This window comes from Impatiens glandulifera, chromosome 3 (genome assembly GCF_907164915.1).
Source record: "Impatiens glandulifera chromosome 3, dImpGla2.1, whole genome shotgun sequence".
Lineage (NCBI taxonomy): Eukaryota > Viridiplantae > Streptophyta > Magnoliopsida > Ericales > Balsaminaceae > Impatiens > Impatiens glandulifera.
In genome coordinates this window covers 14428378-14451724 of record NC_061864.1, presented here as the reverse complement: position 1 = coordinate 14451724, position 23347 = coordinate 14428378, and the positions used below count along the sequence as shown (strand labels likewise).

The 23347-nt window shown below is 33.7% G+C and overlaps 2 protein-coding genes across 2 annotated transcripts; one reads left to right on the top strand and one right to left on the bottom strand.

Moving 5' to 3' along the window:
• The first annotated feature begins 6160 nt into the window (after positions 1-6160).
• Positions 6161-11220, top strand: LOC124932806 (protein RETARDED ROOT GROWTH-LIKE). The gene is made up of 7 exons (XM_047473488.1): positions 6161-6680; positions 6798-6912; positions 8480-8639; positions 10016-10164; positions 10257-10408; positions 10741-10855; positions 10952-11220. Exons 1-7 carry the CDS (start codon positions 6253-6255, stop codon positions 11084-11086), a joined length of 1254 nt encoding a protein of 417 aa, XP_047329444.1. The 5' UTR covers positions 6161-6252; the 3' UTR covers positions 11087-11220.
• A 487-nt stretch (positions 11221-11707) lies between these two features.
• LOC124930408 (leucine aminopeptidase) lies at positions 11708-14436 on the bottom strand. Its single transcript, XM_047470753.1, has 3 exons — positions 13383-14436; positions 12577-12810; positions 11708-12457 (listed from the first exon to the last, which is right to left on the bottom strand). Exons 1-3 carry the CDS (start codon positions 14361-14363, stop codon positions 11834-11836), a joined length of 1839 nt encoding a protein of 612 aa, XP_047326709.1. The 5' UTR covers positions 14364-14436; the 3' UTR covers positions 11708-11833.
• Between the last annotated feature and the right edge of the window lie 8911 nt (positions 14437-23347).

Sequence of the window (23347 nt, the reverse complement as noted above, 5' to 3'; positions counted from 1 at the left end):
CCTTTTAACCAACTAGGCTAATAACATTTTATACTTTAAATTCAACATCAAATTTGATGAACGCGGGACATTTTAACAATATAAGTTTAACTTTTTAACTAACTAATATATATATATATAATGATACTTAATTTTTAAAATGTCCGGATTGCAGGGTCGTCGAGAACATTAACTTAGTAAAAAGTTAAAATATATTTTATAAGGCTGGGTTACCAATGTCATAAATAATTTTGTTTTAAGTTACAAAATTTGATAATAGACTCATATTCTGTACACAATTTTGTTTTAAGTTATAAATTTTGATAATTGACTCATATACTGTACACAATTTTGTTTGTTATATATATTAAAGGATCAATTAATTCAACCTTTTAAGAAATAAATAATTGTAATTAAATCTTGATACTAACTACCCTAATAGATTAATCCCCGACTTAAATTATTTAAAATGTTATAATATTTATTCTTAAAAGATTGAATTAAGTGTAAAAGTTTATAAATAATATGTTGGATTTTGATAAAATTATCAAGCAAAACTAAGCTAGCGAACACATAAAATTAAAACCCTTGCACGTCACTTAAAATAAAATAAAAAATAAAAAATAATAACTAACAATCTTATTTAATTCGTTAACTTACTATTTATTCAACTAAATTATGTTATTTTTTATTAAAAATAATAAAAAATAATTATATTTATTTAATAAAACATAAAATATAACTACTATAACTAAAAAATAAGAAATTATTAATTTTCCAGTTTAGACACCTAATCTTTATCTTCGTGTCAATGCTAGTCATTGTGTCTAACCCGTTAGTCTGAGTCTAACTTAAATCATTATTAGAATGAAATGGGCAAAGATTAAGCATTTTTATTACAAAAATATCTAATGTAAAAAGAGTTAAATATAAAATATAAGAAATGGACATTATTTTTTATTTAAACTAAAGTTGATCTAATTCAACAAAATAAAATAAAACAATATTTATACTAAATCTAATACAAATTAATTTAAAAGGTTAATTATAAAAATAAAAAAATTCCAAAAAACTGATAATTTTGTGTTGAGATCGACTTCAACAATAGAAGGGGTTGAATATTGTTAAGTTAATATTGACTTTCAATGCGATTTTAATCTTGTTAGAGATTAAAGTATGTTTATATTTTTCGACAAATCATCGCAAACTCTTGAACTGATTCAAGTGCGAAAATGCTTGCTAGATTTGAAGCAGCAAATTGCTGATTAAGAGATGTAGTAAGGAAATAACACTAGAGTTTTATGAATGTTCGTAGATAAACTCATATGTCACATTTCTTCTGTTTCCAGAAGGATTCCATTAGAAGATTTTGGTTTGTATAGTGTCTATACAAACCAAGTCAGAATCCAGGACTTAACAATTACTTGTTCTGAACTCTCAGTTATCACTCTATTGAACAGTCTGTTTAACTTACAACACTATGGATACTCTTAGATAATACAATGAATTAACTCTCAGCTTTGCGTAAGTGAAATACAGAATGCACTTAGAACAGATGAGCTAGAGAGAGTAAATTGATCGAGAGTTGTGAAACTTGTTCTGAAAACTGTAACCGGTTCGCCGTTGTACTCTGGAGCTCTTTTATATTGAAGCGTAGTAACGGTCGAATCTGATTTTTGGATACGTGAATTGATCGGGAGGATTCGCCGTACCGAGAATCCAGATATTCAGGGATCCTCCGATCATAAATTCAAGGATCCGCCGTTCAGAAATCCAGGGATTCAACGTTGTACTTTAATGTCCTTTTATATTGAAATGTAGCAACGGTCGAATCCGATACGTAGATACGTGTCGACTTTCTAATGGTTGTATGTCATTTGACAGTCTACTATTAACACATCACAACTGTCGACATAACTTTGTTGTTGGCTTTTTCAGGCTGCTGCTAAAACAAGACTGCTGTCAACGCTTCTTCAGGCTGCTGCTGAAGTGAGACGTCTGCTCGCGTTTTTTCAGACTGCTTGCGTTTTTTCAGACTGCTTGCGTTTATTCAAACTGTTTGCGCTTATTCAGATTGCTGCTGAAGCAAGCGTTGTTTGAGCAATTATGCTGCCAGCATTGTTAAAGACAACTTTGCTGTTGACGCAAGTCTCTTGTTAGCCCTTTTTTAATCATGTTATTGGCAACAACTATGTTGCCAACGCGTATTCAGCTTTGATTACGTCAACTCTGCTGCTCGCGCTTCTTGTACATAACATTTGCATAACTTAGTTTTATTCAATTATCCGCGCATCTTCGAAACAATGTCGTATTAATTTTAATTAACTTAATTATTTTAATTAATTATTTTAATCAATTAAATCGCTTTTCTTAATTCAACTTAATTAATGAATTTTTATTTAATCATAAATCAAAATTTTTTCTATTTTCTTTATTTAATTGAATCTAACATTTTGTAACTAATATTCTTAATTATAATCGTATAAAAAATCAAATATTCTAAATAGAAAAAAGATTTGATTGAAAAAAAAAAAAAAAACTTCAAAATATCTTTAAATATATTTAGTCAAAACATTCTAAAATAAAAACTCTGTTATCAGCTAACAACATGTCAACAACGGGAAATTTGACGAAATAACCTTAAAGATTGGGTTATTTGAGTTTGTGGTAAATTATAAATTTAATTGCATTCGTGGTCTTTTTATTTTTTTTTTACGAAATTGACCTTGTAGCGAAACGCTAAGGGATTTAGCGTTTCGCTAAGTGGATTAGGTTTAGTATAAATACTCTAATTTTTCCATTTCCTTCATTTTCTTTCTCTCTCTTCCCTCTCTTCTCTTGTTCTTTCTTTGACGGCGGCGATGGAGGCGGCGGCTACGGCGACGGAGGCGGCGGGGCTTACATGATCTTGATTTCAAACTCTAACCTAAATCGATTTATGTTTTTATTTAGATGATCTTCATTTCAAACTCTAACCCTAAACTTATTTTGCATGCAGGTGAATGATTCTAAGGATTTGAAGGTCGAAGAAAAAAGAAGAAGAAGATCTTTATTTCAAACCTTAACCTAATTTGATTTATGTTAATGTTTCCATTATCTTATCTTCATTTCAAACCCTTCGATTTAACCTGTTCTTATTTGGTTCATATTGGTTCCGTTTCAGGGAAGTTTCGTTAAGTGCTTATCGTTTCGCTAAGTGCTTATCGTTTCGCTAAGTGCTTATCGTTTCGCTAAGTGTTTATCGTTTCGCTAAGTGCTTATCGTTTCGCTAAGTGCTTATCGTTTCGCTAAGTGCTTATCGTTTCGCTAAGTGCTTACCGTTTCGCTAAGTGTTTACCTTTTTGTTTCTTTAGTTGTAAAGAATTGTTTTTGTTATTATATGTTATCCCCGCAACGACGTTTCTTTTTTAGACCTTGTTCGGATAAGGGTATGAAAAAAATGTTTTATGCAACTAATTGAAAATTTCACTGAAATCTCTTGCATATGATGCAGACTGATAAGGAGTCAAAGATGATGAGCGATAATTATAATCCATTTTTTTGAAGATCATCACTTATTGTTGCCTTTATGATGAAGACTCTTTGTTTAGATCGGGATCGATGAAATGATGTATTATTATTAGTTATGTGTGTGTGAATGCTACTTAAGATTAAGATGATGACGATGTTTTGCTGTTTGTTGCAGCAAATACAGTTCATGTTCTTTCTTTTTATAAGGTTGCTAGAGACAACTAAACTAAACTTGACTATGTAGATATAATTGTTTTAACTTGTGTGCTTCTTGTGGCATTAATATATAATGTTCCTTTTTTCAGTACTTTTGACATTTATCATCTTTTTATTTTGATTGTTTTTATATATGATTAAAAACAAATTATAGAGTTTACTCTTAAAAAGTATATTAGTTATTGTAAGACATGAGAAAATAGACTATAAATATCCAAAACAAACCACAAATATATCACTATATTAACTGTGATTTTATGATGGGGATTTAGTCGTCGCGATCTCTTTAAGATTCAAGAGGTACTCTTCGTGACACCTTATTCCTACTATCGGGTCAGTTTTGATACAAGTATCATTACCCGTGAAGAAATATACTAAAAGTACCTCGAGACTAGTATAATCAAGCTCAAGAGACTAGTATATTCAGTTTTGACAAATATACTAAATACCCTATAAAGGTATTTATAGTTTATTAGTGAAGTACTTATTTACAGTAATTGATACAAATAAACAAATAATCTTTGCTCTTGCTAACACTACAAAAAGTTTCGGGGCTCCTGCTAGCACTACAAAAAGCTCTGGTCCTTTCCTCGGGTTCATAGAGTCGTGTTTCGTTTACCAACAACGGAGGACCCCACAATGCAGGTAGCAACAACAGTTAGGAACAAGATGTCGTCAGCCTCAATGAAACTCCAAAAGAACATTTATTGGAAAGTTTATTGTGTTTTTTTCGCTTCTATTTATGTTTCCTCTTAGAGGAGATCAACATTTTTTAATTCCATCATATTCTTTGAAAGCATTTATGTTTTGTTCTAATTTAATAACATCGTATTCAAAAAAATGTTATCTAATAAGTGTAAGATAATGATAGCCTGAAAAAAATTGATCAATAATACAAAATTTGGTGGCAAAAACATATACAAATGCTAGACAAACCAAATATAGCGAATGATGAGACTGCTGATTGATGAAATAGCTAGACAACTCGATATAGCAAACATATTAGGAAATGTGTTTTAAAATCAAAGTTTCATCGAAATGGATGTAAAGAAGAAACTCGTCATTATCTGTAATGACAATATTATCTGATTTATTTGCAGAGAACATCATCTATTATTGCAGCCAAACTTGAACATATACAAACAAACAAAAGAAGTAAGAAAAGAGAATTGTGATCAAATTCATTAGTAACCAATGGCAATTATAACAATGACAGAATTACAACAACAATAACCAAAATTACAAAGCCAAAAAACATCAACTTCATCAACATCCCACCTCTCTTTCTTTCTTTCTCTCTAGCTATATTTAAAAATTACAACAAATTATCTTCCTTCAATCTCCCCTGTCTGGATGATGTATATGTTTCTTCTCCATGTCTTGACGGGGATTGGGGAAGAAGTAGAAGAAGATTACCTCAAATCCAGCGCTTGCGTCCTCCTCGTGAGTTATGAGCTCCTTGAAACCACCTATCCCATCCTACCACTGCTGGACCTTTAGTGCTGCATGCAGTTCAGTTTAGTTCATTCTCAACAATGTTAATCATCTATCATCTATCTATTTACTACTGCTCTTAACTCTTTCTATAAATCAAACAGTTAACAACAAATAAAATGTAAAGGGATTGATGAAATTGTATATACATAGGGAGCAAAAGATTAGACAGACTTTGTCCAAGATTATCTATCATCTATCTATCTACTACTGCTATTATTTCCGTTTATTGATTATCTAAATACATAATGATCTCCAATATACACCATAAGAAAATATATCTATGTATTTTAAACAGGCAAACTTTGTCCAAAATTATCTAAATGGTTGAAAATGCTTAACATATCCTTTGTATTATGTATAATCTTCAAAAGAGATGGGAAAATCTCTAGATAGCTTAACAATGCATAATAATAATAATAATAATAAAAAATAGGGTTCAATATATCCATTTCGAAATGCTAAGCACTTAGCGAAACGCTAAGCACTTAGCGAAACGCTAAGCACTTAGCGAAACGCTAAGCACTTAGCGAAACGGAAAGTAAACCCTAAACAACAGATTCGAAGATGCATAAACCAAACATCAATAATAAACTTGAAGTATCATAGGATAAACGTACCAAGTGGAACCATGTTTGTGCTCGTCGTGGATTTCGCCGTCGCCGCCGATCGCCGCCGATTGCCGCCGCCCAGCTTAGAGAGAAGGAGGAGAAGAGCGGGAAGAGAGAGAAGGAGAAAAAAAGAAATGAAAAAAAATAGGTTGTGATATATTAAATAGTAAGGGTAATCTGGACATTTCACACCTTACCACTTAGCGAAACGCTAAGTCCCTTAGCGTTTCGCTACAAGGGCAATTTCGTCAAAAAAAAATAAAAAGACCACGAGCGCAATTTAATTAGTAATTTACCACCAGCTCAAATAACCTCATCTTTGAGGTTATTTAGTCAAATTTCCCGTCAACAACAGTAGCAAAAAAGAGGGCACTTTTATTTTCATTGCAGCCATTTTTGTGAGGCTGAAGAAGACGATTGAGGATTGAGAATTGAGAATCAGATGTGGAGGCCTCGTTTGCTTGATGTTCATGCTAGGACCTTCTTCCTTCCATCTCTCTCTTTACCATCGACCACCTATCTTAAACCTTACCGAACATCCTTCAAGCTTGCCAACCCTAGTGCCGCCATTCTCACAGTACCCATACGGCCGACTTTACCTCCTCAATCTTCCTTACTCTACCACTCTCAAGCCCTAATTCTCCGCCGACCTTCATATTCCTCCATTTATGGTGGTGGTAATAGAATTTCCTTTTCCGCATTCACTTCCGACCCTTGTTTTTCTGTTCCCAAGTGCATTTCTTCGTTGGTTAACATAGAAGATTGGAATGAGCCTGTTTCGGCTTCGTCTGTTGAGGTTAGTGATGAAGGCGAACTTGAGGAGGATTCGAAGTCCCCAATTTCTGTCAGGGCATTCTTCTTTTCTACCAGGTTCAAGTTTTATGTAACATAATCATTTTTTTTGTATAGAAATTGCATCCATGACTATTTGTCCTTCGATTATATGAATGAAGAGACTGAAATTTAAGGTCTTTACTTGTTATGCAGTGTGGATTTAAGGGGATTAGTGGAGCAGAACAAATCCAATTTCATTCCGCCAACGTCACGAATGACTAACTATGTTGTTCTTCAATTTGGAAATCCCAAGCCTATGCCGCATGATGTAAGTTCTTGGATATATTATCATGTTTGTTCTTTATATTGGAGTGCATAATAACATTACCTTACACCTATATCACTTTGTGGGGAGTTTTTGCATGAATTTCAATTTTAATATTCTAACAACCAGGCCTTATTTTGAAACTCTTTTATTTTATTTTATTTTAAAACAAAATTGAAGCCTGTGTATATGAAATGTTCGAAATTGGGATTTCAACCGGACAAGCAATGATCCAAAGGGAAGGAACAAAAGGATGAAAGAAAAGCCTATAGACAAAGAAGTTTCCAAGAAAGAAGCTTATAGCAAGTTGCAAAAATAACATGTATTGATTGTAGCACTCTTTTCTCAATAACCCTTCTCACGAATTGATCTCAATCAAATCATTGACAATTTAGGAACCTTGTTGACCTAAACAAGGGAAACAAATCTCATTAAATCCAAATCATATCCCATCTAGTGTGATCCGGTCCCAAAGCATTTCTGAACAGCAAAGTAAAAGCTAATTCCATCTAAACAGACATCCAGCAAAAAACCACCCTATTCCCAGAAGTATAGAAGCATACCAGCTCAATCATGACTCTCCTACTTACTCTTGCTGAAGCTTCTTCCTTGAAAAACAGAGGACAATCATCACCAACATGGTATAATCTAAAAAAACAAAAAGTATCCTCCTGATTGTCTCATTATGAGCCAAACGTCTTCATATGACCACATTAACTCTGTCCACAATGTTCCTTGATCATCCATTAGTACAAGCAAGCCCAGTTCCATCATTTTTAGTTAGCTTTCCAAAGAAACAGACAGAGACCGTAGTCAATTTATTGTTTCGCACCAGATGTTTTGGAAGGTACTGCAACTAAGTAATGCTCGCCAGATCCCATATAACCTTCTTCCCTTCATTTTAGTTAGCTTTCCCTGGAGTATAGGCTGCAAATGATTTGTATTACTAGTAAGAATACTTATATGAGTTTGGATTGGATGGAATCCCCAAAATGAACACAACTGATCATTCTACTTTATGGCTGCAAATATGAATTCACCAAATTCTATTACCCAGCAATATGTTTTTTTATGGAGAATATATATATATATGGGTTTATTCTTGGGTGGCTAGCATGACCCCCTCACAGCCATGACCTTCCTTTAAATCAGGGCCTTGTTAGTGGGAATCGAACCTAAGACATTTGGTGTCTTATTGTCTTAGGTAAGAACCTCGCCACTTGAGCTACCCTGATAGTTTTTTATTGAGATTATGAATGTAGACTGTGTGAGGAGTTTTTGCATTTTCTATCTTAGTAATTAATTATGGCTAACCCACCATTGTAGTGTAGCATAGCTCAAGTGGAAATAGTGTTGAACTTAATAGGTTGATGTCTCAGTTTGATTCCCACTGAAAGTGCTTTGATTGAAGTGAGGAGTCATGGCCGTGGGATGCTGTGCTAGCCACTTTTTAGGAAAAAACCTTTAAATAAAAAAAGCAAAGAAAGAAGTCATTATATATTGGCTAGTTCTCTTTTATTAAACCCAGTTGAAGCTGTTGGTTTTCTGAAATCATATTGTTCTCTAACAGGGTTTTGGTGCCGGTTTAAGTGGAAGTGACTGCTGTTACATGGTGGTTTTCCAATATGGTTCAATTGTTCTGTTTAATGTCCGTGAACATGAAGTTGATAAATATCTTGGAATTGTTCGTGCACGTGCTTCAGGACTTCTTCCTGAGATGAGAAAGGATGGTGAGAATTTCTCTTGGAATTATTTTGTTTATCATATTAGCTTGCCTATTTGGTACAATTTCTTTAGCTTTATCCTCATTAATGCATCCAAATGTACCTTGTGCTGTTCCCATTTGACTTCCTCTTTTTCAGCCATGTCCTTCATTCTTGCGTCCCATTGTTCCACCTTCATGCAGAGGCTGTTCATCTCTATTTGATACCTTGTTTATGCCTTTAGGTGCAAGGATGATGGCCTTGAGCCTCTAATACCAATTATATTTAGGTAAAGGGGGCTAGGATGTGAAGAAGAATAAAATAGAGAATTTCTTAATCAATCATAACATGCTGTCAAACAATGACAATCTATGTATTTATGCTGATCTACAATATAATATAATAACTCTAACACTGTCAAATCTCCTAATCTTATTGTAGTTAAGTTTTAGATTTAATTACCTAACTTAACCATTATTATCCTATTATAATCATGAGTTAACATCACTTTAATAGAGTAAATAAAGATATTGTCAATATTTAATATATGGTGAAATGTAAACCTTGAAGATATCTATAGCAACATCTCATGATAACTTGGAAAATGGATTTATGTTTGGAAATAGCTATTTTACTAGACAAACATCCTACCATACTAAGAAAATATTTATTAGGGTAGTTAAGTCTGAAAAGGCTATATAAATACGTCCCAAGTATTTGAGAAGATAAGTTGAAAATATGATTGACTTATTCTCTAAGGAATTTATTCTTCTTCTTCTCAACGGCTTCTCTCCCTTCTTATTATTTTCTCTTCACCATAGAAACATGGTATCATCATCCAACAAAAGTATGTCAACGATATTGGTTTATTTTCATTCATCTACTTATTGGTGGTACTCATGTTAATTTGCATCTTTAAGATTTCTTGCCTCTTTGGGTCAGAAAAGTTCTTCTAGTTTATTGGGAGGGTAAGGGTCCATAAAAAATTAATTTGTTGCCCTAGGTAAATTATATTTCAGATTGCTATTGAAATCTGAATGTGCATTTGCATTGATCTCCTAAAACATATATATGATCTTTAGTTTCTGTACCAGCTACAGTCATACAGCTTGTGGTGAAATTGTTCGAGTCCTCATGATGGACTGTGACATAAGATTTTGAATCACCATGAGGAACCAATAATAGCGAGTGTTTTTTGTGCTTTTCATATTTTATTTTCCTTACTTCAACATTTATCAGTCTAATCTTCAAGTTCAGGGTATAAACTGTCTCCCTGTTTTGGTGTTTTCTATGGTAAATATGTTTCAAAATCTTCGAGGAAATAAAAGATTCTTAGAAATGTGACTATATAAGAAATCTTCAAGCACTCATTATTATTTCTTCAATATGGTTGTAAACTGCAGAGTATGAAGTGAGGGAGAAACCAACTTTAGGAACATGGATGGAAGGTGGATTAGACTACATATCGTTGCAACATCTGAATATTGATGGGATTCGAACTATTGGAAGTGTTCTTGGTCAAAGTATTGCTCTTGATTACTATGTTCGCCAGGTACCTCATGATGTATAAGTTAATAAATCTTTATTATGTTAGAAGAGCTTTATGCTTAAGGATTTGCTCTGGAAATCCATGGAATTCTGTAGGTTGATGGCATGATGGCAGAATTCACTGACATTAACCGTGGGATGGAGAAAACTGGAACATTCACGATGGAAAGGAAAAAGCTTTTTCAGTTAGTGGGGAAAGCAAATTCTAATCTGGCAGATGTTATTCTTAAACTGGGACTTTTTGAGAGGTCAGTATCAACTAGTAAATATAACTTTATATGAAAAATATACTACTTTTTTAGTTGGTTATTTCACATCAATGATTTTAAACATGTAGCATCTTTCTTGAGGGCGGTTTGATGAAAAAGTGGATTTGACCCCCCAAAAAAAAAAAAGATGGGTTGTTTGGGTAAATGACTAAAATATTTTTTAATTTTATTAAAAGATAAAATAAGGGTAATTTAGTTGATTTCAATAACTAGATTGATGATTGGATGAGGGGTTACTTGGATTAATATAACCCTTCATCAAACAAGCCTCCGTTTTTCTGATTTACATTTATAATTTTGGAATGATTCAGATCAGATATTGCTTGGAAGAATGCTAAATATGCTCAGATTTGGGAATATTTGAGAGATGAATTTGAATTAACCCAGAGATTCGCGAGCCTGGACTTCAAGTTAAAATTTGTGGAGGTACCATTCGATACAAACTCATATATATTCATGATTAGTTGTTGCAGAAAGAAATGGAGTATGATTCATTCTGATATATATTATATTATTTTGCAGCATAATATTCGGTTTCTTCAGGAGATTCTTCAGAACAGGAAATCGGATTTCCTAGAATGGCTCATCATTATATTGATTGGTGCTGAAATCGTCATCTCTGTTTATGACATCGCCCACAGGTCCTCCTCTCTATAGAAGAATCAAATTACAACACTATAATTTATCTGTTGTCATTGGAGTCCCCCATCATCCACCCTATAATTTATTTTAAAACCCTTGAAATAGTTCACTAGTATATTGATAGAACAAGTTCTACAGTTTTGATTGCACAAATTCAGCTTAAAGGTAAATTAAATTACAAAAAGATCCCTTGTTCCACAGCAAATAATAGTTTAATTTAATATAGTTTATCTATTTGCAAACTATTTGGAGTGTAACTGTGTTAGACCTGAAAATGCTAACAAGTTTATGAATATGTTTACAATACTATTTTCATCAATAAAGTAATAATTATTTAATTAAAATTAAAACATATGCAGTCAATGTATAAATGAGCAATTAGTGTTTATTTCCCCATTACATTATTAATCCACTAAAATCACCTTAAATTAAAGTTGTGAAGCATGATGACTGATTGTATTTTCAAATGCATACATTATTGAATTGAAAAGAAATTAAAGTTGCAATTATTCTATTGTTAATAAGATAAAATTTGTTTATTTCTGTGATAAGCTGCAAAATTAATGAAAATTGTGGTTTCAAAATTTAATGATTAATTTTGTAAGAAAATAAAGTTCATTGGTCATTAAAAACATTTTCAGTCAAGTAGGAGCAGGATGAACATAGATAAGTTTGACCAAAACAAGTTACAAAAGTTGGGAAATTCTTTATTGAGATCAGCCAACAACCTAGGCTTATACTTAAACAAGAAGCAGAGAAAAGTTAGACATGCTTGGACAAAATCGACTCGACAACGCCTTGAGCTATAGGATGATAACAGTCGCGAGTCTCCAAGAAAACCCTTTTCGCGAAAGTTTTATCCTCTTCATTTCCAACTCCTTGCACAAGTGAAGAATACAACGGACGAAGATACTTCATTCTCCCCACATCTTTAAGTGTTTTCTCAACCTCGGTATAGTAATCCCTACACCTAGATGAAACAGCCAGTTGCAGAAACGCCACTTTCACCTCATAGTCTTTCGATTCCGATAGGCTATAACGTGCATCCAATGCAGATACCTGAGAAGCCTCAACAGTTTTTGGAAGGTTCTCCAAGTAAAGCTCCCACTCCTGCCCTCGCCAATTGGCCACTTCATCCTCTCGTGGCATTCGCCCCAGCTTGAACTCGTTTGAAAGCGAAACAATGCTGGAATATATGTTCGAAACTGGCTCCATTGCATCCGCAGGAATTCCTGTTCCTTCAGTCCACAACTTCAAATCGATTTTAGTCTCTATACCAGGAATATTCTCAATTAAAAATTTAAGAAACATATCCGTGTCAATCGATTGGAACTTGAATGTCGCTATGTATTTCTTCAGGAACTCATCAAATGCAGCCCTTCCAACCTAAGAAATTGGATTCAATCATTAGACCATTTTTACTTTTAAGTGTTTTCAAATAAATTTGTCTGAGGATTTCTCATCTATATCTAAATTCAGACCCAAATCCAAATGAGCTTAGTTACCTCTCTCTCAATGCGCCATATGAATTGGAAACCTTTCTCATATGGAACTTGAGAATAAACATCATCTGGATCAACTCCTTCCTGATTAGTTTTAAGCTTTGTGAACTCCATGTTGTCTTTAAACCTTACCATTTCTTCCACCAAACCTCTCCAACCAATTCCAATATTCAATGCAGCTGTATCTTTTCCTTGTACTTCTTCAACTATTCTCCTCTCAGCATATGTTGTAAATCCCTGATCAAGAGGAGACCACAACAATGAAAACCAACCCCATAAATATAAGACTGCAACAATATTAAGGAATGGATGATTATGAAAATTAAGGGAAATAATTTCTTTTCAAATCTATATAGTATATACATTTATGAAATTTGAAAGGCAAAGAATTCAAGAAGTTTTGGGAGCAATAATAGAAAATTAAGAATGGAAGGAGGTACAAAAGTGTGCTATTGTTCAAAGTGTAACCTGAGAAACAATGGAAGTAATAGATTTACAATTGAAGATATAGTTCAAAATAGAAAAGAATCTTGCATAAGAAGTAGAGAGGGTTGTGCTAGCTTTCTCCATGGTATAAAACCATAGTTTAAGAAAAAAAAAGGAGTTTCCTTTTCTCCAAAAACAGTAAATATAACACTGTTAAAGAAGTAAAATCTTATAATAATAATAATTGACTAGTACTATGCAACTAATGAGGAATTAATCCTTAAACAAATGATGGGAACTAAGATAGTTCAAACATTGTTAAATGTCTTCTTCTTCCTTATGTAATGTTTCTGAAAAAGGAAAATGAAGCATTAGTTTTGTACCTCATTCAACCAAAAATGGTCATTAGTTTTGTTAGTGATCAAATTGCCAGTCCAGCTATGAGCCAATTCATGAGCAACAACCTGGGCACCAGTTTCGTCTCCCTTAATCACAGTCGGCGTCAAGAATGTCATCCTAGGATTCTCCATTCCTCCATAAGGAAAACTAGGAGGCAACACTAACAAATCGAATCTTTCCCAATCATACTTCCCGAACAATCTCTCACCAACCTTGATCATTTCTTCCGTACCCGCAAATTCTCTAGCCGCAGAATCCAACACCGTCGGCGCTGCCTCAGCATAGACCCTAGTCCGGGGACCCACTTCTCTAAACCCAATTTCCCCAACGGCAAAGGCGAACAGGTAAGGTGGAATCGGCTGTTCCATTTCGAATTCCTCAACAACTCTCCCCTCCGCACACCAGACAGAATCTTCACAAGCCATAGCAACGTCTCCGGCTGCAGGAGAACGTCTTCCATGGTGGCGCGCGGACATGACAGACGATAGCTGGGAAGGGAAGTTGAGACGGGCGGAGTAGCGGATCCTCGCTGCAGGAGTGTCCTGGCAGGGGAAGACAGATCGGGCGTGAATGGATTGACACTGGGTATAGACGAAAGGGTGAGACTTGTTGAACGTCTGAGGCGGAGAAAGCCATTGAAGGGCGGAGCTTTCTGGGGTGGTGGTGAAAATAATGAGGAATTTGGTGTGATTTGAGAGTGTAACGGTGAGGTTTTGGCCCTTGATGTGATCAATGTCGGTGGATAGAGAAAAGGGAAGAGGTGATTTGGTGTCGTGGTCGATTACGGATGTGATGGAGAGTGATCGGGTATCGAGGAAGATGGGACCTGAGTGAGGGGTGGGTAGAGAGAGCAGGGCAGAGCCATGGATGATTGAAGATGGGAAATCGAAGTAGAGAGAGAGTGAGATGTGGGTGGTGAGTGGGTGGTCGGAGTCTGTGAAAGAGTGAGGATCAAGAGGTGCCATTGATGATGAATAAATTACAATTTGAAGGTTCTGTTCTGTTCTGTTCTAGGGTTATTTGAAGACCGAGAACAAAGGAAGAAGGGACTGTGCAATTTATAGTGTATTCCGGCTGAGAATAATTGTACTATGGATTTCATTCCATTCCTGGCAATAATTAATAAATTAAATTATTATTTTATTTTCTTATTAAACATTAATTTTTTCTTTTTTTAATAATATTAAAAAATAAAGTTGGGTTGTAGTGTCATTAAAGACAATATTTTTCATATTTGAGATATAACATTAATTCTTAATAAAAAATATATATATTTTTATTATTAATATAAACAGGTATTGGGTATGGTTTGAGTTTCGTACACTCCTTATCCCTGAATCCGATCATGTATTTTTTTCCCTCCCATGTCTGACCCCGATTTAAAATACCCGAACTTGAACCTGATTTAAAACTCGATTACCGAGTACTCACGGGTATCGAATATGCGGGTACTAATTAGGGATGACAACGGGTACCCTACCCACCGGGTAGTGAAATACCTATCTCGAACCCGGATTTCATATTACTACTCGGCCCCGACCCAGAACCCGATATCTATTTGTATCACATTTCCAATTCGCCGGGTACTCAATTTCCGACGAGTACCCCATTATCCAATTAAAATATAAATTTATATTTATTATTTTCTAAATATAATAAATATTAAAAAATTAAAAATAAAATATTATTTGCTGTACGGCATAATTAAGCTCTAAAGTTGGAAAATATAATAACTTTATTGTTATTATATATATATATGGGAGTTCCACAAAAATTAAAGATAAAATGAAGAAAGTTATAAAGAAAGTGAAAAAGTAAAAAAAAAAAAAATAGAGAGAAGGTGGAGAAGGTTAAAAGATTATTGAAGTTAAAAATAAAATGTGAAGAGCGAGTAGAGGGTGAAAAAACATTTTGTTACAAAAAAAAAAAAAAACCGAAGATTAAAAGTTATGAAAAAGATAAATTAAAATGATGTTGGAGTGGAGTTTGGGTATAAGTAATCTAAATAATATATTTAATTAAATTTGTAATGACGTGAAATTTTAAAAGTCATTTTTTTACTTTAATAAATATATATATTAATATTTCGAATATCGATTATCGGATTTCAATTTTGTACACTTTTCATTTCGACTTGAACCCGATCGGATAATCATTATCATTCCTCATCTCCGGTCCCGAATCCAATTTACAAAACCGAATCCGACTATTCAGATACCTACGAATAATGGGTATATGACTACTCATTATCATCCCTAATACCAATTATCATCTTTAGGATAAACCAATTAACTCAAACATCATTTTACTTATTTTTTTTTCATCGCATTACTTAATTCATCAACTAAAATATTATTGGTTTTAAATTATTAATTTTATTTTATCATTATATATTAATACACTCTAATTCCATTTATAAAAAAAAAATATCTTTCTCAAAATCTTATCATCATTCTTTTCTAAAAAAATTGAATAAGTCTTAATAAATAATATTTAAAATAATTTTACAAATAAAAAGATGTCTACAACTACAAACTATGGATGATATTTAAACCATTTTAACTGTAAACCAAATCAACTTAGATTTTATTCTTAGGTAAGAATTGTTTAATTAAAAATATCCTTATATGTATAGTTAATTCTAATTAACAGTGTACAAAACAATATATGTATTTTAACAATGTTTCTTTTATACTTTTCATTATACATTATATTGAATATGTTGATTCACTTTTAAAAAAATATGTTGAGATAGCACAAACTTCTTACCTCGTGTCATTTTTAAATTATAACGTTTTTAATGAAAAAAAGTTTTTCATCTTATAGGTAAAAAATCCTTATCTTGATTTACTCAATATGTTTCAATTTTGTTTTGCACAATAGAGTCTATTTTTCGGGGAGACTAAAATGAATATTCACTAGTGTGATCTTGTTTAAATGGTAGTGAGTTTAGTATAAAATGAAAAATATTTGTTATTTAGTTGTTACTTTATTAAGTGAGTTGAATTTGGTATAAAATGGAAAATATTTGTTATTTAGTTGCTACTTTAACAAGGTAAGTGTAAAATTAATGTTGTTGGATTACTTTAAATAAAATAAAGGGAATGATGAGAGTGACGATTAGTAGTGTTGCTTTCTGCGTTAAATTATTTTCCATTACATTATTAAAGTTTCATATACATATAGTGGTGTCTAAATGTTTTTAATTAATTAGGATAGTGTTTCTCCTTTTACTTTTTTGTAATGGTGAGAGAATATTTGTTGCCTTTACCAAAAATGATTAAGCTTAATTAACATGTAATAGCTTTGCATAAATAATATAAATTCAAATATTATAAATGTTGCTATGATTAATGCTTTCTCTTGACCATTATTAGTTCATTTGGAGGATTGATCCAACTTAAAAAATAGTGAGTAATTTTATTCTTATCAATATATAAGACTGAATTTTAATTGATCTTGAACACGAATAATTTCAAGTATAACCATGAAATTCATATAGGTTTTTCGGAATTAATTTGTGTTCTACCTAATTTTTAATTACTTTTTTTTCCCCTAAATTATCGATATTTTCATTTCCAAATTACTAAGATCCTCCATAAATTCACAAATTATTTAATTTTATAAATATAATATATAATTCTAATTAAATATACTAAATTAAATAATTTAAATAAAATAAAAATCAATTTAAATTTTATATATTAAATAAAAAATAAAAATAAAATACATTACAACAAAAGTCATTGATGCACCAGTTTCATCCATAAATTTCCTTTTATTTTCTCAATTCTTTTGTAAGTGCACCTCAATTCTAATTTTTAAATCCTCCTATAGAAATGTCAATTGGTTTGATAGAGCGATAAATGAATTTACTATTCATGTCCATTTCAGTTTCGAGAATCTTCACAAAATAGAATATCGAGTTTGCAAAATCTCCATATATAAGATAATGTTTTTATTTCTATTAGAGACTATAAAAATAATATTTGTATCTATAAAAAATATTTTTTAATTTAAATACAAATAGTTTAATAAAATAAATATTTATCTAATCTATAATACCTTTATTTCATTATTTAAAATAATAATAAACGTGAAATATAATTTTGTATATAGAAGACAATGTGAATATAAGTTTAAATGATGTTTTATTTTGTGTTAATAGTTTACAAAGTGACTAATACAAATTATTAATTTTATGGAGTTATTAATTTGATGTATTAAAATATTTTTATTTTCTAAGTTATATAATGCAATTCTTTGATCTAACCTCTAATAAATAAATTAAGAGGAATGATAAACCCAACGAAGGGTTAGCGAAAGCAAGGCCATGAATCCTACGTGGCCTTGCCAGCTAGGAGAGAGAAAGAAAAAAAAAACGTTTCTGCATATCCTCTTTCACCCAATAGGGTTTCATATTTCTGCATTTCTTTCTCTCTCTGAAACGCTTCATTTATTTCTCTTCTCCGACTGCATTTATTTCTTTTCTACGGCTGCATTTACTTCTCAATGGTATCCTTTTTAAGGATCTTTATTATTTTTTAAATAGATCCAGGGTTTAGATTTTATAGATCTAGGGTTTAGATTTTACAGATCTAGGGTTTACATTTTACAGATGTATTTATGGATTTAAACGGTTTGAATTTTCAGGAAACCGAAGCACCAAACTTGAACAACCCAGTAGATGAAGAACTTCACCTGAACAGATCCACCCCCGTTGAACCCCAAAGGTACCCTGAACAGATCTAGTGGTTTCGGGACAAGAAAAGGTCCTTCCTTGTCCCGAAATGGTTGGTTTCGGGACAAGAAAGGGTCCTTCCTTGTCCCGAAATGTGTGGTATCTTGTAAGAAAATGTTGTGTTTCGGGACCCGAAATGAGTCCTTTCGGGACAAGAAAGGGTCAAAACCAACCATTTCGGGACAAACATTGTTTTGTTTCGGGACCCGAAATAGGTGGTTTCGGGACCGGAAAGGTGGTTTCTAGACCCGAAACGGGTGGTTTCGGGACCCGAAACGGGTGGTTTCGGGACCTGAAACGGGTTGTTTCGGGACTCGAAACGGGTTGTTTCGGGACCCGAAATGGTTGGTTTCGGGACCCAAAATGGGTGTTTTATGGACTTTTTCTTACGGTTTCACATAATTTTTGCAGTCACATTCCTAGTGTTGGAATGACATTTTCCTCCGAAAAACAACTTCTTGAATTCTACACATCATATGCCCACTTAACGGGATTCGGCATTACCAAATTAGGGAGCAAAAATGTAGGTGGTAAGAGGAAATATTTCAGCGTTGGTTGTGCCAAGAGTTTTATGAAAGAATCGAAGGCAAAAAATAAGTTTCATCAGCCTAGACCAATAACGAAGACAGATTGTAAAGCAAAGATTAATGTTGTTGTTCGAAATGAAGGGGAATATGTGATAACAAGTATTTCTCTTGAGCACAACCATACATTAAGCCCAAAGAAAATACGTCATGTTAGATCCTACAAAGTGATTGACGGAAATGTAAAAAGAAGATTGGATACAAACGATGAAGCTGGAATAACTGTGGCCAAAACATTTCAATCACTTGTAGTTGAAGCTGGAGGGTATGAAAACATGTCTTTCGATGAGAGGACATGTAGAAATTACGTTACAGAAGCACGACGGTTGAGGTTAGGGATTGGGGATGCTGAAGCACTCACTAATTATTTCTTAAGAATGCAAACCAGGAACTCAAACTTCTTCTACCTTATTGATTTGGACGAGGAATCCCGAATTAAAAACGTGTTTTGGGCAGATGGTAGGTGCAGGGCTGCCTTTGAAGATTTTCATGATGTTATCTCTTTCGATACAACATATTTGACAAATCGCTATGACATGCCTTTCGCTCCGTTTGTTGGTGTTAATCATCATGGTCAATCCATTTTGCTTGGATGTGGATTATTGTCAAGTGAGGATTCAAATTCTTTCACTTGGTTGTTTAGAACTTGGTTGGAATGTATGCATGATAGACCTCCAAATGCCATAATCACAGACCAATGTCGATCCATGGCGATTGCAATTGAGAAGGTATTTCCTAAAACTCATCATCGATTTTGTTTGTGGCATATAATGAAGAAACTTCCTATAAAACTTGGAAGCCATACTGAATATCATCTAATAAAGAAGAGGCTGAAAAACATAGTATACAATTCCATAAATATTCAACAATGTGAAGAGGATTGGAATAGATTAATTGAAGATTATCAGTTGGAAGATAATGTTTGGTTGAAATCTTTGTATTTGGAAAGATCTAAATGGATACCTGTTTATGTCAAAGGACAATTTTGGGCCGGCATGTCAACATCTCAACGGAGTGAAAGTATGAACGCATTCTTTGATGACTACGTGCAGTCCAAAACATCTCTCAAACAATTCGTCGAGCAATATGATAGGGCTTTGTTGCGAAATATCGAGAGAGAAAAGAAATTGGATTTCAAATCGTTTAATTCTTTGATACCAACTGTAAGTGGATTTGCCTTTGAAAGACAATACCAAACCTTCTACACTCCAGATATATTTAGATTGGTTCAAGAAGAAGTTAGAGGTTTGATGTTGTGCGACATCTCAGTCATTGAAGAGGAAGGGTCAGTTAGTATATTTAGAGTTGAGGAAATCATTCTGGGGGTTAATGGAGAACATGTAAGAGATGTTTCTTACAAAGTACATTACACAGAAAATGATTGCAATGTGAAATGTCAATGTCGATTGTTTGAGTTCAGAGGTATTTTGTGTAGGCATATCATGGCTGTATTGAAAAAAATGAGGGTGAATGAGGTACCAATGCATTATATAATGGACCGGTGGCGTAAAGATATTAAGCGTGGGTATCAAAATATCACCAACATTTATGATTCAGATATGTCTGTTGAAGAAAAAAAACGTCACAATAGTCTAACTCGATTGATGCAAGAGGTTCAACAAGTTGGAGTAAAATCTGAAGTCAGCTGTTCTTTTTGGATGAACGGAATAAAAGGCTTGATGGAACAGTTTCTGTCACTTAATCATGGAAGCCATACTGAAGCATCTAAAGACCAAAGCACAGAAGCATCTCCATCTCCATCTCCATTTCAATCTCCCGCTACATCCATTTTGATACACTCTCCTAACAAAGTTAGAAGTCGAGGACGACCACCAACAAAGAGGAAACAATCCTTAATTGAAAAAATCCCCAAGACTTCGAGATCAAAAAAGAAGAGAAATACGGCCACAACATCTACAGTTTTGGATTCAACACAACAACAACAGCAATGGAATGATCCACTTTCAACTCAATTATCCTTTACATCACTTTTGTCCTCTCAAGTATATGTCGAAGATAATGCGTGTGGGGATAACATTCAACGAAGATAGTATTTATTTGATCATGTTGTCACTTTGAATATTTTTACATTTTTATCATATCTTTAACAAAGAGAGTACTTATTTGATAATGTTGTTGTCACTTTGAATATTTTTACTTTTTTATCATATCTTTAACGAAGATAGTACTTATTTGATAATGTTCTTGTCCCGAAACCTCACGTTTCTTGTCCCGAAACAACTTTTCGGGTCCTGAAATCATCCATTTCGGGTCCCGAAACCATTCATTTCTGGTCCCGAAACCATCCATTTCGGGTCCCGAAACAACTTTTCGGGTCCCGAAACCAATCATTTCTGGTCCCGAAACCACACGTTTCTTGTCCCGAAACAACTTTTCGGGTCCCGAAACAACTTTTCGGGTCCCGAAACAACTTTTCGGGTCCCGAAACAACTTTTCGGGTCCCGAAACCATCCATTTTCGGGTCCCGAAACCATTCATTTCTGGTCCCGAAACCACACGTTTCTTGTCCCGAAATGGCATTTTCAACTCATATTATACTTGTTTTTGTCCCGAAATGGCATTTTCAACTCATATTATACTTGTTTCTTGTCCCGAAATGGCATTTTCAACTCATATTATACTTGTTTTTGTCCCGAAATGGCATTTTCAACTCATATTATACTTGTTTCTTGTTTTTTAACTCATACTATAATTGAAGACTAGAAAATAATTGAAGACAAAAAATTTATACTTGGCTTATACTTGGTTTATACAACTTATATGTTTCAGGACAATCTTCTTTTACAATTTCCAGATACTTAATTAAGAGGTTCCTCAGATTTCGGTTCAAACTTGAATCATTCATTCCCTTTGCCTAAAAAAATGATAATTCACCGGTTATTTATTAAAGATTTGTGAAACAAATAAAATGTGAAAATATTTAACTTACATTTTTTTGGCTTATAGCACATTCCCAATCTGCATTGTCATTGTAAGTATGAATATGTCTCATGCAGTATATTCCGCAATCCGTTTTATTTGAACTGTCTTGCCAATGTAAATTTAAAACATTGACCGGGAATTGGGCAATTTGGGTTGAGATCTCTTGGTCGATAGTATTGAAGTACTCCACAACGTTTTCTACCTGTTTTACAAAAGAAGTTAATAAACATAAACACTTTAACATACATTATGTGTAAAAAACACTTCAACAAGACCAGTTTCCGAATTGTAACATATTTATGTTCCCATTCTATATCTGGGTCCAGTGGTAGATTGTCGAGGACTTCAATTACTTTCTTCGCAATGTTGATGACAACAACATAATAATGACTTTCGTATAAAATTGGGAAAAATATCTACAAAATTATGACCAAGAATCAGATGACATATATGAGCAAGAATAAGTATTTAATATAAGCATATTGAACTTACCAGATTAGTAGTTTTCATGTCTTCGGGTGTTATTTGGAAAATTCTCATTTCTTCAATCAGTCTATCAATAAAAAGCTCTTTCGTTCTCCAAAAGTCCTGCAAATTAAATCAACATGACAATAAGACAATTGGTTTATACAATAATGAAAGATATAGAGACTTACCGTAAGGACTGTTGAAAAAATGATTTTCGCTTCGGAGGCCATTTTGCAGTGCAGTGTGATAACGTTTGCCCAAGCATCAATAATACCACTTTCAACATGGCATCTATTTTTCATGGATTGAAATTGCTCTATGTTGATATTGGTATGCTCGGATACATACACTACTTCCTTCCTGAAACCACATAAAGAAGAAATGAAGTTAAAAAAAACCCAATTTGGGTCCCGAAACCACCCGTTTCGGGTCCCGAAACCATCCATTTCGGGTCCCGAAACACACTTTCGGGACCCTAAACACACTTTCGGGACCCTAAACCACCATTTCGGGACAAGAAACACCCCTTTCAGGTCCCGAAACCACACTTTCGGGACCCGAAATAGCCAAACACATAAAGAATACACATAAGAATTCAACTTTCATGACAAAAACAAATGAACTAAGAAAGATTGATTTACCTCGCATCCTCATCAGCTTTATTGTCAAAAACCATTCCCAAAACGATCTCATCCTTGTCACCTATATTGACAAAATCGAAGAAAACTTTATTTTTTTTTTGTTCTGCATCAAATATTGACATTGAAGGCGTGGTGGAATTTTCATGACTTCGAGGGGATTTTTTTTAGGTTTTTTGATGACAAATTTTTTTCCTTTGAACACCGATAGAGGAACTTCTTCACCACCCTCTTTTTGAACCAGCAAATCATATCCTGCGTCACCATGAATTTGGGCAGACTCGAAGTTCTTCGACTTGTCCTGCGTCATATATGGAGATTTAAGGTGTGCTGGAACTTTCATTTGTCGCACGGGATTTTTCCTTCTTTTTCTTGGAGGCACCTCTTTTCGATCGTCCTCTGTGTGATACCCCTCATCATTTTGAGCAGCAGGCTCCTTGTCACCGGCCTCATCAAGACCCACCTCCTTGTCAGCGGCCTCATCAAGACCACCGTCATTTTGAGCAGGTTCCTTGTCACCGGCCTCATCAAGACCCACCTCCTTGTCAGCAGCATCTTTGTCACACTGTGCTTCA